Source organism: Equus asinus, chromosome 7, assembly GCF_041296235.1.
Source record: "Equus asinus isolate D_3611 breed Donkey chromosome 7, EquAss-T2T_v2, whole genome shotgun sequence".
NCBI classification, from domain to species: Eukaryota; Metazoa; Chordata; class Mammalia; order Perissodactyla; family Equidae; genus Equus; species Equus asinus.
In genome coordinates, this window is record NC_091796.1 from 86938478 (window position 1) to 86953817 (window position 15340).

At 37.2% G+C, this 15340-nt stretch overlaps 1 protein-coding gene across 21 annotated transcripts in view; it reads left to right on the top strand.

Moving 5' to 3' along the window:
* The window catches only part of NRXN3 (neurexin 3), a 1439541-nt gene that overhangs the window by 672459 nt on the left and 751742 nt on the right, over positions 1–15340 (top strand). For all 21 annotated transcript variants that reach the window (XR_011504710.1, XR_011504711.1, XR_011504714.1 and 18 more), the window contains one exon: positions 1213–1332. Coding sequence is in view for 16 of the 21 variants with exons in the window: in XM_070514127.1 (XP_070370228.1) it covers positions 1213–1332 (120 nt within the window). In the remaining 5 variants the exon portion in view is untranslated. The remainder of the gene's footprint in view (positions 1–1212; positions 1333–15340) is intronic.

Consider the following 15340-nt stretch of genomic DNA (forward strand, 5'->3'; position numbering starts at 1 on the left):
AGAGAATGACTAAAGACCTAAGGAGAAACTTTAATGGCAATCTGTGAGGCAGAGATCACCAAACTTTTTCAATTGCTGGCTCATATTCACAAAAGATTTTGAGGAAGCCCCCAAGATAGGTATACTTATTTATTTGTTATATACATGTACCATTATGCTTATAGATTACTTGCATATGAAAGACACGCAAATATAGAAATAATAAGGAGTGAATTAAAAAAATGAGTGTAATTTCTAATATTTTCTTCCTATACCTCAAATAATTCTCTTTTGCATCCTGTGGTATATCCATACTCCATTCAAGTACACTCTTCTATAAACCTATAGCGTTAGCATGGTGCAGTGTACCACCAGTTCGCAAACTTTAGGCTACATCACAATTTCCTGCAAGCTTGTGAATACACAGATTTCTGCCTCCCATCAAGGTTTCTAATTCAGTAGGTCTGGGGTAGAGCCCAAGAATTTGCATTTCTAACAACATCCCAGGTGAAGCTGGTCTAAGGACTATACTTCGAGAACCACTGATGTAGGCAACAGCTCAGGTCTCAGATCTTTTAATTACCAGATGTGTGACCTTGGGTAAATTATTGTACCTCTCTGAGCTTGGTTTTTAAATCTGTGAAATGGAGGTAATCATAATTACTTACCTCTTAGAGTCACTGGAGAGTTTAATGAGATAAAGTAGACAAAACGCCTAGTACTCCATGCTTATCACGTACAAAACACCAATACATGTTGGCTGCTATATCCTTACCCTCTTCCTCCTCCTCATTATCATCAAACATCTTTTTAGTGTCACAAAGTAGACTTTAGGGACTTTTGTGCTTTAATTCATAAGAATCATGGGAATGCATTTTTCTGCTTTAGCATTATGCGTTTAGAAAGACCATGCTCCAGAAGAGAGATCTTTCTAGTTGAATGGTAGAGATGAAGCTCTTTTGCAAAGTCTGCCTAAAAAAGAACAATGTGTTCAGCCCTCTCCCTTCTGTGTGTAACTGTTGATAGTTTGTGGCTAAGTGTGTATTTCTGTTGTCTTTTGTATATACTGAATTCTTGTTGCATGATGTAGAGTTGACATTTTTGGTGGTTGTGTCTTTGAATGTTTTGGGGCATGAGAATAGTAAATTCAAGTGATTGCTTTGAATCAGATTAATTTTTCACACTTCTCTCTCTCTTTTTTTCTTCTCTGCCCCTCTTCTTATGCATTACTAGGGCCGAGTACTACCTGCCAGGAAGATTCATGTGCCAACCAGGGCGTCTGCATGCAGCAATGGGAAGGATTCACCTGTGACTGTTCCATGACCTCGTATTCTGGAAACCAGTGCAATGATCGTGAGTACAACCTTTTCATGCTTGGGATTTTTTCAAAGAGTTCAGAGGTTTGGAGAAAGCTTAAGGGACGTTATGTAAATGGATGGCTCTTTTCAAAGGTTCACAAGCAATTTTCTCCTCCAGAAATCTGGAAAGTAAAGGACTAGTGTTCTTATGAGTAGAGCAAAGGGACATTTCTTTCTCCACAACGCTAGATGTTTTCCCTTTTGCTTACTTATATTTTTTCTTTAGGTTAGATTACCTGTGACTGAGAAACAAACAAACAAAAAAAACCAATTCAGGCAATATTTTTGCTCTAAGGAGTTGAGTTTTCCGTTAATTAAATTATTTAAATAATTTTGAGATTCTTCTATTTGCATTGCTTAGAATTTAGAGGATATTTAAGGGATGTAGCTATTTTCTCAAAAGGTCTGAGTTTAGAGAACTTCTTAGACCTTCAAAATGATGAAAATGTTCAGAGTTTATTATTTTTTCCAATTAGAAATGTTTAAAGCATTCTCAGAGATCTTTCAAATGTAAGGCAGAGATGTTCTCTGACTAAATATATTGATATCTATTTGGTTTATGTATATATAGTCATTCCATTTATATATACATTTCCATTTTGTAAGTATCTTTATATGTATATATCTGTGCATTTGCTTCATATTGGAAGAAAGCCAGTTGTTATTTTTGTTCACCGGATGCTTCAGGCACATCAGCTGTTTCAGTTCTAGGAAAAGACTGATTTCATGAAGGTGATTCTAGCACTGATAGTGGAAATATTTCAATGCTGTGGGAATCTATAACCTGTGTTCTTCATTTCCTTCTCATGTTATTTTCCTAACATGGCCACTTCTAAAGATAAGCAAACACTTGAAATTTCTGAATACCTATTACAAAGAGATTTGTTGAAAATCCCTGACTTAGTGAATGGGCCTTACTGACCTTCAGATTTTCTAAACACAGCCTTCATATGTAGGAGTTTGTTTTACAATCTGAACTCATAGTCAGTTGGCTTCTTGGTTTTATAAAAAAGATACATGATGTTGTCTGAGAAAATACTGTCATACTATAGTTTGCCCATGTGGGAGCAGTCACCAATTACAATGCCGTCATGTGTGTTTGGTTTTCCTTGATTCCTTATTTCTCAACTTTATTTCCCTGTGTGTAGTCTGTTAGTTTCTTTTCCGTTTTTCTCGTAGCTTTTTGTCTTTATATACTCTGACAATCTCTTAAGATACACTAAGGAGAAACAAGTGGAGAATCTGGTAATATAGAGAGAAAATTCTTTGATATTCATTGATCTAAACTTAACCATATGCCTCTATGTCTGTAACACAAAGGACATACACTCTGCAGAAGATTTTGGCATCAGATTGCTCTTTCCAAGTAATTAGTACTATTGAAAGTCTTGTTTCCATATTTATGATTTGGAAATACTGTTCCACTCTTAAACAAGATGTTATGGACCCATCCAGAGTACCTTGGGAACTGTGCTATATGCTCTTTTTTTCCCCCTCCAATTTGTCTGCATGGGGCTCACTAGGAAGACTTTTTTCACTAAATGGTGGCATCATGCTTCTTTATCCTCACATGTTTATTCCATATCACACATACATACCACTCTCGGTAGAAAATGGTCAGAAAGAGACTCTGCACACAGAACAGGTGGAAAGGTAAGTTACTCTAACTGCGGTGAATATGCACAGTCTTCAGAAGGTATGTATGTATTTTTCTCTCACTGACATGCTCCTTTCTACCACCCAAGCCAGGCATTGTTTTCTGCTAAAAATCAATTAGGATTGATTTTATGGTTTCCAGCTTTCTATGATTGTTTCTGATTTTGTTAAGAGCAGATTGCGTCTCAGTCCAGGATGAGGACTATCGTGTTATCTGTCTTTAACAATTCGTCAATATACAATGAAGTACTAGGATGAGAACTGGGAAAGATTAGCTTTCTTTTGTGGCAGCATCTTCTCATCCTTCAAAAATGTTTCTAAGATATCCAGGCTTAGGGTAGTCTATTTTGCACTTTATTCTGTAAATGATGCAGTTGAATTTTTGATTGTAGAAGACCCCTGAGCTAAAATCACTAAAAGAGTCTGCTTGCTTAGCTTCCTCTTGGAGAGTAGACCAGGGCTTCTAGGATTGGATGACGGTTTGGAAATGTGAACAGGTACATTTTACTTTCCGGATGTGAGGAATGTATAGAATTCAAATATATAGGATGTAATTATAAAGTTTGGATAGAAACTTTTAATGAAACCCTACCAAATGTATCAAAATGGTAGGCTTCTTAACGTTGTTACAATGGATGTCTCTGCATCTAATGATTGACATTGAAAGAACTTCTCTTTAGAACTAGCATCAGAGTCAGTTTGTTCCAACTAGGAAATCAGCCTCACTACTTTACATCATAGGTCGTTATTTTCTATATCAACCTTGACCCTTAGAGTTTTAATTTGCTACTTCATCTCACAGACATCATCAAAATGAAGTTACCTGTCTGATATTTTACGTGCCTACCTGTGTTAGCAAATTCTTGGTAGTTTAGCTTGCACCAGGACTTGAGTGTTAGCCCTTGGTGTTCCCATAGAGTTAAACAAAGCTCATGCTTATTGTTGGCAAAGGCAGTGGGGGGAAATGCAAAGAAAGGAGAAAGGAGAAAGTAAGTGAATGGAATGGAAAAGGAAGAAGAATGAAGGAAGGAGTATAGAGAAAACCAGGATTTGAGTCTTCTGTGAAAGAGCACAGAGGCCATTAGTAATTGCTTTGATAACATACATGCCACAAGTGACCTACTTTTGACCTAAATAACAGAAATTGGGCATGGCATTATAAGTGGAGTATCATCAAGGATATCTGGCCTTTACCCAATTCTTGGGAATAGTATATTCTGAAGAATGTTGCATATATATACAGTAAATTATATTTCTTAAAATGCTGTCATAAGACCATGTGAATTGATTAGAGATTCAATCTAGTGGCAAAAGGCATTTTTTGGGGGGGAGGACCTCTCATTTTCCGTGAGCTGTTTCTCAGGACAGCAAACTGATCCTCAATTAGCAGAAATGAAAACATCTCAATTTATTATTGCACATGCAAGAATAGACACTTGTTCAATAGAGAAATGGCTAGGCTATGATATTTTCTAAAATGAAGTGCCCAGTTCATCATGTGTAGAAAAGTTAATTATATCTGGGGATGTCTTTCAAGTTCCTAAAGATATGTCTGCATTTTGGAATCTTCTTCCCTTCTCCTGGCATTGGTTCTGTCACTTATGACTTATTTTTTCTGGCCTATTTGCCAAATTTGGCATTTGCTTGACAATTTTGAGGTACTGTCACATAGATATGGCCTCCATGAATAGAGTTTACATTTAAAAACTGTATTTCATTTAGTATGGGTACACTAAGCCTGGATGATTTTAGCTTTATTCTGTCATTCTTTGTGAAAGCATGATGCGCTGATGGAGACAGGGGGTGAATTTAAGTTTCATTCTTCTAAACATAGATGCAAAGCTGATACAGTGGTCATGAAGGTATGACATATATTCTCTGTGGCTGATTACCTTGTATAAGAGCAATTCATATATACTGGATAGAAAACAAAAATCATCTGATTGGAAACAAGTATAATTGTATTAAGACATGAGTTTCCACCATTTCATGTTATGGTAAAAATCATGGAGAGTTTCCTTTAGGTGACTTTTAGAGCTGTTTTAAAACAACAATGGACAAAAATCATCCCAGAAGCACTTTTGAGTTCAATAAGTTCAAATCTACAGAAGGACACACAAGTAACATTCTCCAAAGGAAACCTTCTGTTCTTCTGAAAAATTCAAAACAGAGGGGGCTGACTTCTCAGAGGGTGGGTACTGCCTGAATGCCAACTTAATGACACATTGCTGGGGCTACATTTTAAGAACAACAAAAGAAATGGAGCCCTACAAAGGTTCTTATAGGGATATTCATTTTGGATATTAGGTTATTATTGGTATTTTACATCAGGCCTGAGAACCTGGGCAATTTCAGTACGTCGTATCCATTACTCCATCAGGCGAATCCAGAATCCCATTCTCATATTGTGTGGAATGCCACCCCCAAAGGCAGCCTATGGTTGAGTTCTTTTCTCCTTCACAACACTGCAAAATGTTGCACAAAATCCAGCTCACTTGTGCATACCCACACATATACAAGGAGTTGCAATTTGGGGGGACTTTGAAAATAGCAATTTTGAACACCTCATATCCATCCTTATCACCATAGTTACCTTTTAGCATGTTCATGACAACTGTTTTGTATACAAATTACACACAATTTTGCAGTCTCGTTATTGCTTCTGTGCCCTAGAGAAGTGAATGAGGAACAGTCTGTGGCATGTAAGTCTCTAACACACATCAAGTTCCTGGATTCAGAAATCAGGTGTGTATAATGGCTTTGTGGAGTGAAGAGAAGAGAATGAATGTGGGTCCTCAGTCCACCCTCAGCATCCAGCTACCTGCACTACATCACTAGTCATACATTGCAGGCTCCTTGTTGGAGAAATTGCTAGGTTCACACTGGTATGTGATAATAGATGTTCTTTGCTTGCAACAAATCAATAGCAAGCAGCTGTGGATCGTGCAGATGGTGGAGTGTGAAGCGCCTTTTCAGCCGGTTTTCTGCTGGAGTGGCTATTAAGCTTCACTGTTGGCTATTGATTGGCCTTTTGCTTTTTATTTATTGTGTGGGTTTATTTTTTTTTAATGTAGGTTGATGTATTGATTAAATCTGTTAAAAACACATTTCCCATTCAGGCTTCAGAAAAAAAAAGCAATGTATGCATTACTTAGTGTATAAACAAGGTGACAGATGTTTGTATGCTAATTCCTTCTCTTGGGTTCATATAGGTACCCCGTTTTGTGTACCTATATGTTATGAGCCTATGTTGTTATTTTTATTGCATTAATTTTCAAGGATAACAGACTATAATACATCCTTGTTTCCGGTTATGTGTTTATACCCTATCTCTGTTTTCAGGCTCTGATTATCCAGCAAATAGGCCATATTTGAGAAGCTGACTATTAAGACAGTTTTTGCTGCTTCGAACACACTTTATCATTTATTATTTATTCTTATTTTCAGATGTGATCAGGAATGAGATACTGTCCTGTTCTCAAAGACATTACAGTCTAGTAGGGGAAAATACACAGGAAAGTGCTTCAGTAGAAATATGAACAGTATATAGTGAGGAGTCATAAAGTGGAGTGACGTCAGCTGTCCCTGGGGTTGACACTCCAGCAGGAAAAGCTGCTGCTATTAGGAAAGTTTTCATTGCCGAGTGAGTCTTAAAAAATTTGGAAGTATTTCATGGGCAAATATTGGATAAAAGAAGGTTGGAAAGGAAAGACAGCAGTCTAACAACGCAGAGAGAAATATGCGACGGCCACTGTTAACGTTCTGGCTATTTCCTTCAGGTCTTTATTCTAAGCATTTGTATGGTTAAGATCACACACTGTTTAAAATTTGTGCTTGGCTTTATTTTGTTTAACATTGCATGCTACGCATTTTTCAAAGGATAAAAAACATTATTATATTTCCTGGTCTCCTTTAGTAGGATGTACATTATGGTACTCAGTTCTTTGGGGGAAGAATCTCCCACCCTGAATCTACTGCTGGGTTCTGGATGTAGACCTAATAGGCCTCCAAATTTGATTTATTTCATTGAACCATTGGTGGACATTTATCTTGGAAGTTTATAATGCACCAAATATTTAAAAGATAGATTTGTTAATGTATATGACATTAAGTTACACAAGATATCATGGCATTCTCATTACGTTAATTGGCTTTAGAATCAAATCATTTAAATGCCAATTCCAACTCTAACACTGTGATAGTCCCTTAGCCTCTAGAAGCTTTGTTGTAGCACAAGGAGTATGATAGGTACTTAATAAAAGAAGTAGGGATAGTTTTTATTATAAGTAATAATATTTGACATTTGTCAAGTCCTTATTATGTTCCTGGTATTCTACTAAGAACTTTACAAAGATGGAAGCCCTTTAGTCATCTCCAAATTCCTAAGAAATACTATATACTGTTGTCCTGATTTTAGTAATGAGAAAACAGAGGTCACTCAGGAAGAAGCTGAGTGAGGACTTGAACCCAGGTCCGTTTGACATGAGAGCTCACATTGTTATCAGATTTGCTTCTACTTAGTAATTATAAGAATAATAACACTTTAACATCTTCACTAATTACTAGACAAGAGTGCTTAAAATTCCAGGTGGGCAAGTCTTTACGGACAACTAAATTACATAAGAATGTAGGGCTGGAAAAGAGAAGCTCTGTGTTCTTGGTTGTTAATTTTATCATATTCTGGAATTCTGAACACTTTGTATATTTCCGTATTAATACTCAGATGAGGCCATTTAATTAGAATATCTTCAAGTATTCTAGAATTAGACTTACAATATCCCCCCATGTCCCCAAATATTTACATTTTCATTCTCTGTTGACGTAGATCTTTTGATTTCCACTTTCTTATTTTGTTGCAATCCTAATACATGTCATATAGCCTAGTGGATGAAACCATTGATGTGAAGTGTATGGCCTGTTTTGAAATCTTGACTCTATCACTTAATAGCTATTGTACCTTGGACAAATTAATTAATTCCTCTGTGTCTCTAAAATGCAGCTATTTATAGGTCCGATCTCATAAGAATGTTGTAAAGATAAATTGAATTCGTAATTTAAGACACGACCTATAATAGCCCCTACAGAACTATTGACTACTCTTCGATGTAATTTTCAAAAAGTTAAAAACATGACTCATGCAATTATAATTTTCGTAAAGTTCAAAACACAACTCATATAAATATAGAATGAATGTGTGCCAAATTTATTTAACTCCTTAATTAGGCAAACAACAAGATGGTGAAAGTGTAAGCAACAAGATGGTAAAAGAATATTTGAAGAACTGGATATTTCTAGGCATTAAAAAGAATATTAAAATACAAATTTATGTTAAATATAAATATAAAACTGATGAATGTCTCATAGGGCAAAAAGCCTTTAACCTCTGGTGTTATCTTTTCTACTGAACATTCTATCTATACTGAACAAAAATCTAGAGGTTAATGTGTCATCTCACATTGTCACAGAGTGTGGGCCCCAGTTAATAGTAAGTATCAATGTCAAACACAGGTAGATCTCCTAAAGATATGGGTGGATATGTTAAACAGTGTCCCTGTGGATACCGAAAGGAACATGGCTCTCTTCTACCCTTTTTTCTAAGTTTTGGATAATTTCTACTAATAGTATTATGATCTATTTAATATCAACTACTTTTTTGCCTTGAATACCTCTCTCATACACAATTACCTTTTATTTTTTAACCATTTACCTGTGTGCCAATCACTGTGCTGAATTCATGATGTCATTTTGTCATTTAAATGACCCTCAAAAGTAAACACTTTTATGATACCAGTTTCACAGAGGAAAAAAACCGAGACACGGAGAAGTCAAGTGTTTGTTCAAGATCACAAAACTATTAAGTCGGGGGACAAAGATTGAGAGTTATATTTGTCTGACCACAAAGTCTCGGCTCTTGACTGCCGTCTTCTGATTGCCTCGAGGAAAGCTTCTTAATGAAAACTCGTCTGACCACATAGAGATTTAGACTCAAATTAGCCACAGAGCTTTACTGCTTTTATTGCATCAATTACACTGTAATTTCCAGTGTCCACATTATTGGGGGGGGGGTGGATATTTTTCACATTTTACTTCATTCGTTTTAAATAACGGCATCATTAGGACTGGTCTGCTAAGGTAACAAGATCAGAAGTTCCTTCAAGCAAGTGTCATTTTGCAGTTTGGCAGGTCCAGGCAGGAATAAGCTGAGACCAGAGAAGTCAGTGAGGCTCCGAGGAGCAGCCTGGACCATAGTAGGCAAGATCCAGAAGGTAAGACAGACACAAAAGAAGCATTCATGAGTGGGAAGCGCCAAAGTTAATGCCTGAAGTTATTTCTCTGCATCTGTTTTTTATTCCTGGGCCCACAGATATTCAACGTAGCTGAAAGGAGGTCAGGGGATAGCAATTAAACACAGAGTTTTCTGAGTGCAAGGATGAAGTTTCTAGTAGTCTCTGGAGCAGTTTCATAGATGCAGGTTTTAGTTTCTTGCCCACTGGAATCACTCTTCTTACTTCTAAGTTCTCCTGATATCAAGAAGGGATGATTTTGTACCCAAAATCTGCTGTATTGCTGACATTAATACACATGCAATATCAAACAGATTCAACAAGAGCCAGGACTGCTTGCAGCTTTTGTTTTGCACAATCTCCCGCAAAAATGAGCTGGAACTCAAAGGTAAAACATTAGTTTCTGCAAATTCCAGTTCACATTTGGACCTAAGGTTCAAGGAGAAATAGTCTCCACAATTTAGGGTCCTGTAGCTTGTCAGGGATTATTATGAGTTGTTGGAATCTATGGCCTCACTAATTTCATTTCAGCAATCTTCAGCATGCTATATGTGTAGACCACTTTTATTGCTTATGTTTAATGATAGCCCATTTATTTCTCATGTGCTTGGCTAGTTACTTATTGATGGTGATGGCAATAATCCACTGAGAGCCTATTGGTTCATAAAAGATAATTTTATATTACCTTGTTAGTCATATACAGGTACAATTTTAATGTATTTTTCAATACAGACGTAATTTCCTACATTTATTTCCATCTACATTTATTTGCTCTTACATGTAAAAGCAAAAAAGATGTAAACTATTTTATCTTCTCTTGTAAAATAGAGTTAATAAATATAATTTGGTTCCTTCCCCCTTTGTTTTCCCCATAACTTACTTTTGGAGGGGGCGTTAACACCCCAGTTAAGATAAAGGACAATTTCATCCTCCAGAGGCTTTCCTTGTGCCCCTTCTGGTTAGTCCTTCTCTTTTCTCAGGTTGCTACTGTTTGAATTCGTATCAGCATACATGAGTTTTGCCTGTTGTTGAATATGTGTAAATACAATCATACAGTATGCCATCTTTTATTTCTGTTTTCTCCAGCTCCACAGAATGTGTTTAAGATCCGTCTGTATCACTGTGCATTCTAACTGCTTTGCTCTCTCCTGACTCTCAGCTCCATCTTCTCATTTGAAGGAGGCTGTCGGGCTCCACCTGGGATCCCTCTCCCTGCTCCATTGTGCAGACATTCTCCTAAGGCAGAAAGCAGGGATAATCTTAGGGCTCACCTTGTTTGTCTTCTCCCTCTCAGGAATCACTCTCCTTCTTTGCTTGATGTCCAATGTCTTGCAATCCATTGTTTCACATTTGCTGTCTTTTTCCTGGTTGTTCCAGGTCGATCATGGATCCAAACTCTAATACTCTATCTAGGTTGGAAGTAGACATCGACCTGTTTCTTCTTACCTGACTCTACCTGTATACTTTGAGACTGGCGGAGTAAGGGTGGGAGGGATGACAATATAACATAATGGGCTATGCTCTAAGCCACATCCTCTAGGCATGATTTGAGGGTTTGCATTAGTCCTGGAACAGCCCTGGCGGTATAGAATATTCTAGAACCTGGTTTTTTGGGGGCAGTGGTTGGGGAGGAGTCCTTCAACTCTAGTTGTAGGTTGTTTGCAGTCAAAGAGCCTTCTGCAGCCAAAGAAGCTGCACAGTTAGTTAAATACCTGCAAATGTGTCTCCATCAAGCGTTTCTTCATCTGATTTTCTATTCTGAGGTCCCCATTGCTTTTTCCCTTCAGTCCCTCTGATAATGCTTGATTAAGCTCAGTGGGTACAGGATTGATTTGGCTCTTACAACCAGTGGCTTTTATGTTCTTTACCTAGAATTATAGTTTGTTTTCTCACCTACCTTTATCCTGTGGATCTTTGCCGCCTGATCCATGTCTCTTTGCCAAATGAAATTAAGAAGTGTTTTCAAACAAAAATTTGGAGACTTCAGGAACGTGGAGGTGTTTCTATGCCAGGGAGTGTTTTGGGCACTGACTGTATTTATTTTAATCTTTAGATGCTGGTATGCACTTATGAGTTTGATGCATGTCTATGAAAAGAATGATGGGACCTTGCATTATTGATGCTTTTTAGTTTTAACTGAGTTTTTTTGATAATTAAGATTGTACAGGCTCACTGTTGAAAATCTGGAAAATGCATTAAAGTATAAGGAAATAGAAAAAACATGCATCCTTTTACCAATTGTTTATATGACCTTGTTTCAGAATATGCACGGTGTCAAGCACATAATAGATATTCAAAATATATCTGTTGGGGAAATGACTGAGCCTTGCATATTTTCAAAGTCTGAGTTGTGCAAAAGTCCTAGTGTTCTTTTCATGAAATGAATAGCATTTCTACCAGGGCTAGATGTTTTCTTGCCAGAAGGAATGTTTTAGACATGCAGAAATTATAATGAGCATCCCAGCATACAATTTTCTTCTTCAGATGAAAAATGGAAATGTCAAGATGTTTTCATTTTTTTTCTCTCTTGCCCTTATCCTTTCTCACAGAAAGCCTTGCAGTTTCTGAGCAGTTATACATAGACACATCTACCTACAAGTAAAATGGTTTTGTAGTGTATTATAGTTGGAGAGAAAAGGACCTTATGATGTAAATGGGAAAGGAGCCTCTTGGGTCCCAGGTTTTTCTGTGGCATCAACTTTCAGAGACGTTGTGGTTTATTTCACGTGATGAAATTTCTTGCAAGAGTCTAGTACTCTAGAGGTCTATTGAGACAGTAGAACTCTTTTGCTTTTGCATCATTCATAAATTTCTTCTGAGTTTTATGTTGACGCAAGGTAGTACCATATTACAAAGAACTTAGATGCACTGTATACTGAAAAACATAACACACAAAGATTTCTTGATTTTTGTATATCCTGGTTACAAAAGTTTTGTCTCTGCAAGAGAATTCAGCCGAATCTAGTAAATTCTTTGCAACCACTCTCAGGAGTATTGATAGGAAACAATAGCATCTGACTCAGGCATTACTTCCTAGTAAATTTACTGTATGCTTTTGTAATCAGCTGTCAACTAAATCTAAAATTGCAGTTGTACCCAGATATCCTTATATGAGTAAAACCAAATACATGTTTATATAAAGAAAAATAAGTACACGTGCATATATACATGTTATAAATAAATACAAATTTCCTTTAGGATTTTCTCCAATTGTTCTGAAACAATTTATGTACCCAAATACTTTTGTTTCTGTGTCTTATAGAGTGCTGTGTGAGCTCTTGGTTGCAACTCAGTCAGTTGGCAAGTTGTGTATTTCTGTCATTGTAAAGTAATGTGTCTAGATGGGTCATAGATCAGGTAGCTGCCTGCCTTTGAGGATATTTGGCAGAAAGCCACTTCACCCCATACGAATACTCAATATTTGGGGCATAATTTTATCTCTGAAAAAGAATTTAAGCAGAGAGATGTCATCTGGGATATATTTATCCTTAAGAATAATCTTTCTTTCTCCTCTCCCTACCTAAAATTCCCATATGGCTCCCTCATGCTGGCACTCAAGCATATCATCTAGTTAAAGCTCACATCAGTGCCCTGACACTGGGGGGCCTTTGGAAAAGGGCCTACAGTTCAACACACATATCATCACACATGTCTGTTGTCCCTGACTCATGAAAAATCCTGAGAACGGAGGAAATGGGAAAGAATGTATTAAAACAAGCGAGTTTAGCCAAACAAACTGTTTGTGTTGGTAGAGGCTTTATTCCAATCCCCACAACGCACCACATGTATTTCCAACATCTAACTTATTTAATTTGCATTTGGATTAATTTAGCATATTTTCCTATTATATAAAGCTTAATGAACAGTAAACCAGCTATAACGAAATCTCACAGCTATTTCCCAGTGTGGGGTAACATTTTGCATTTAGTTATATTTGGTTTCCTAGGTAATATTTGATTGTGTCTGTATTTCCTAAAGCTGCATCTCTTGTCACATGGAATGTTTGGGTGGCAGATTCTTCAGACATAGAGCAAGGCTGAAAGGAGTGGTAAGTTGAAACTCTTGAAGCCATGGTTGGGAAAATCAACTGGGCAACATAGGGTGTGTTAAAAATGATTCTCCCTGCTGCTTCCCTTGGCAGTCTTTGAGCTCCCCGTTGTTGGCCTCCCTGATTTTATTTCTGAAATCCTTCCTGTGTACCAGTTCCAGATTAATCTTCCCAGAACACCATTTTTGTCTTATCACTCCTCTGCTCACGAGCCTTCAATGGCCTCCTCTTGTTGTAGTCTAAATCCTACTTTTGGTTTCCAAGGTGTTCAACAATCTGCTTTTTAAAATCTGTCTCTTGAACCAAGTTTTCTTTAATATTTATGGCTTGTGTGCCCTCTAATAAGGCCAGTGTTCTCAGTGTCACTAGCATACTCTTTGATCATTATGCTTCCGTGCCCTCGCTGTCTAGTTTCTCCCTGCTGAAAGGCTTCCCTCCCCTTCTCCTAGCTTTTCAAATCCTATACAGTCTTTAGGGTCCAAAACTCCTTGAGTTTTCTCTAACCACTTTCATCCATATTGATCTCTTCTCCAAAGTTCTATGGCATTTATATTCAGAACTGAGATACAGCATGGCCCAGCTGCTAAAGGGGGATTAGTATGGACTTGAGAATAAAAGGTGGGTTCAGATCTGCCTCCTTTCCTTCCTAACCAGGTGGCCTTTGGCAATTAATCCACCACCTCACAATATGTACTTTGCAAAAGTCCCAGTTTTGTTAACAGGATTAGAAGTAACAGGTGTAAAACAGTGTTGGAATTAGGAAAGAGTTTTTGTAAGGTTCCAGGTAGCAGCTTAAGTTGAAAATGTAAACTTTCTGTTAAAGAAGAATGTCACCAATAAATAAAACAGGAAGAATTACCACTTTTGTTATAAATTTACCCTATTTCCTAGAGAACCAATTTGTCTATTTTGTGGTGACTATAGTTTCCTCTAGAGTAGAAGTTCACTGTGTCTTGCGTGGATGTGGGTGGTAGGGTTGATAGGATTAGATTATTCAAATATCACTGATGTTTTGTATGTTCTAATTTACCTTTGCTGTAAGTATCCTGATTTTTAGGCCAGTACTTGCACAGGCTCCCAGGAGCACACTGAAGAATTCTGGTACCTTTAGTAATCTTGTGTCCTATTTTTGGTTCTTTCCTAGAAGAGAGAATTGTTGGCCAGTGAATCTTTGATTCTCATCACTTATAAGACTGAGGGAACAAAACTGCAAAATTTGCAGCCTCTGTTATTACCAGAAATCTCAATACATAATCTTAATATTGTAGATTGTAACTCTTTTTAAACCAGCTCATTTACAGCACTAAAGTATAACCTACTTTAGCTTTCACAATGGACTGTTTACAATAGATGATTTTATAGTCACCTCTCCTCGGTAAACACTTCGAAACTCTTTGAGTCTGAGGCTCTAAGGCCAGGCCAAACCAACTTTGATACTTATATACTTTTACTTTGAACATGAGGCCAAGTAGTGGAAAACCCATGGCCAACTTCTTCTTCCCTATTCACTCTTGACAGAAAAACACAGGGAACTATGGCCTCCCTGGTTTATTATCCGAGCAGCCTAATGTGCTAATTATTGCCTGCCCTGGGAAGATGGCTGCATATTGATCTCCAGTGGAGTTTAACTGAATAAGAAGCCATGTCTCAGTGACATTATTACATACCCGTTACCTGGAGTCCTCCATAATGAGCTCTGCTGCTGAACACTAGGGGATTAGATCAAAATCTTAATCATGGTGGTTTTGATAATCAGTTTCAATGAGCAGAATGCTGTTAGCTTTTTGGAACCTATGAAGCTGATAGTATTTGAGGAAAGAAAATATGATGAGTGTGACTGCTTAATGTGTGGATATCTGAAAGAGAAATTTCTGCCATCTTAAGTGCTGCCACTTCTAAGAATAACTATGTAAGGAATTTGTACTTCCAGACTCTAGTGGTTTCTGACAAGTGTTTTAAGAATTTGGTTAGAATGTTTAGATGATGGAGATTTACATTCACTTTAAAGTGTAGTC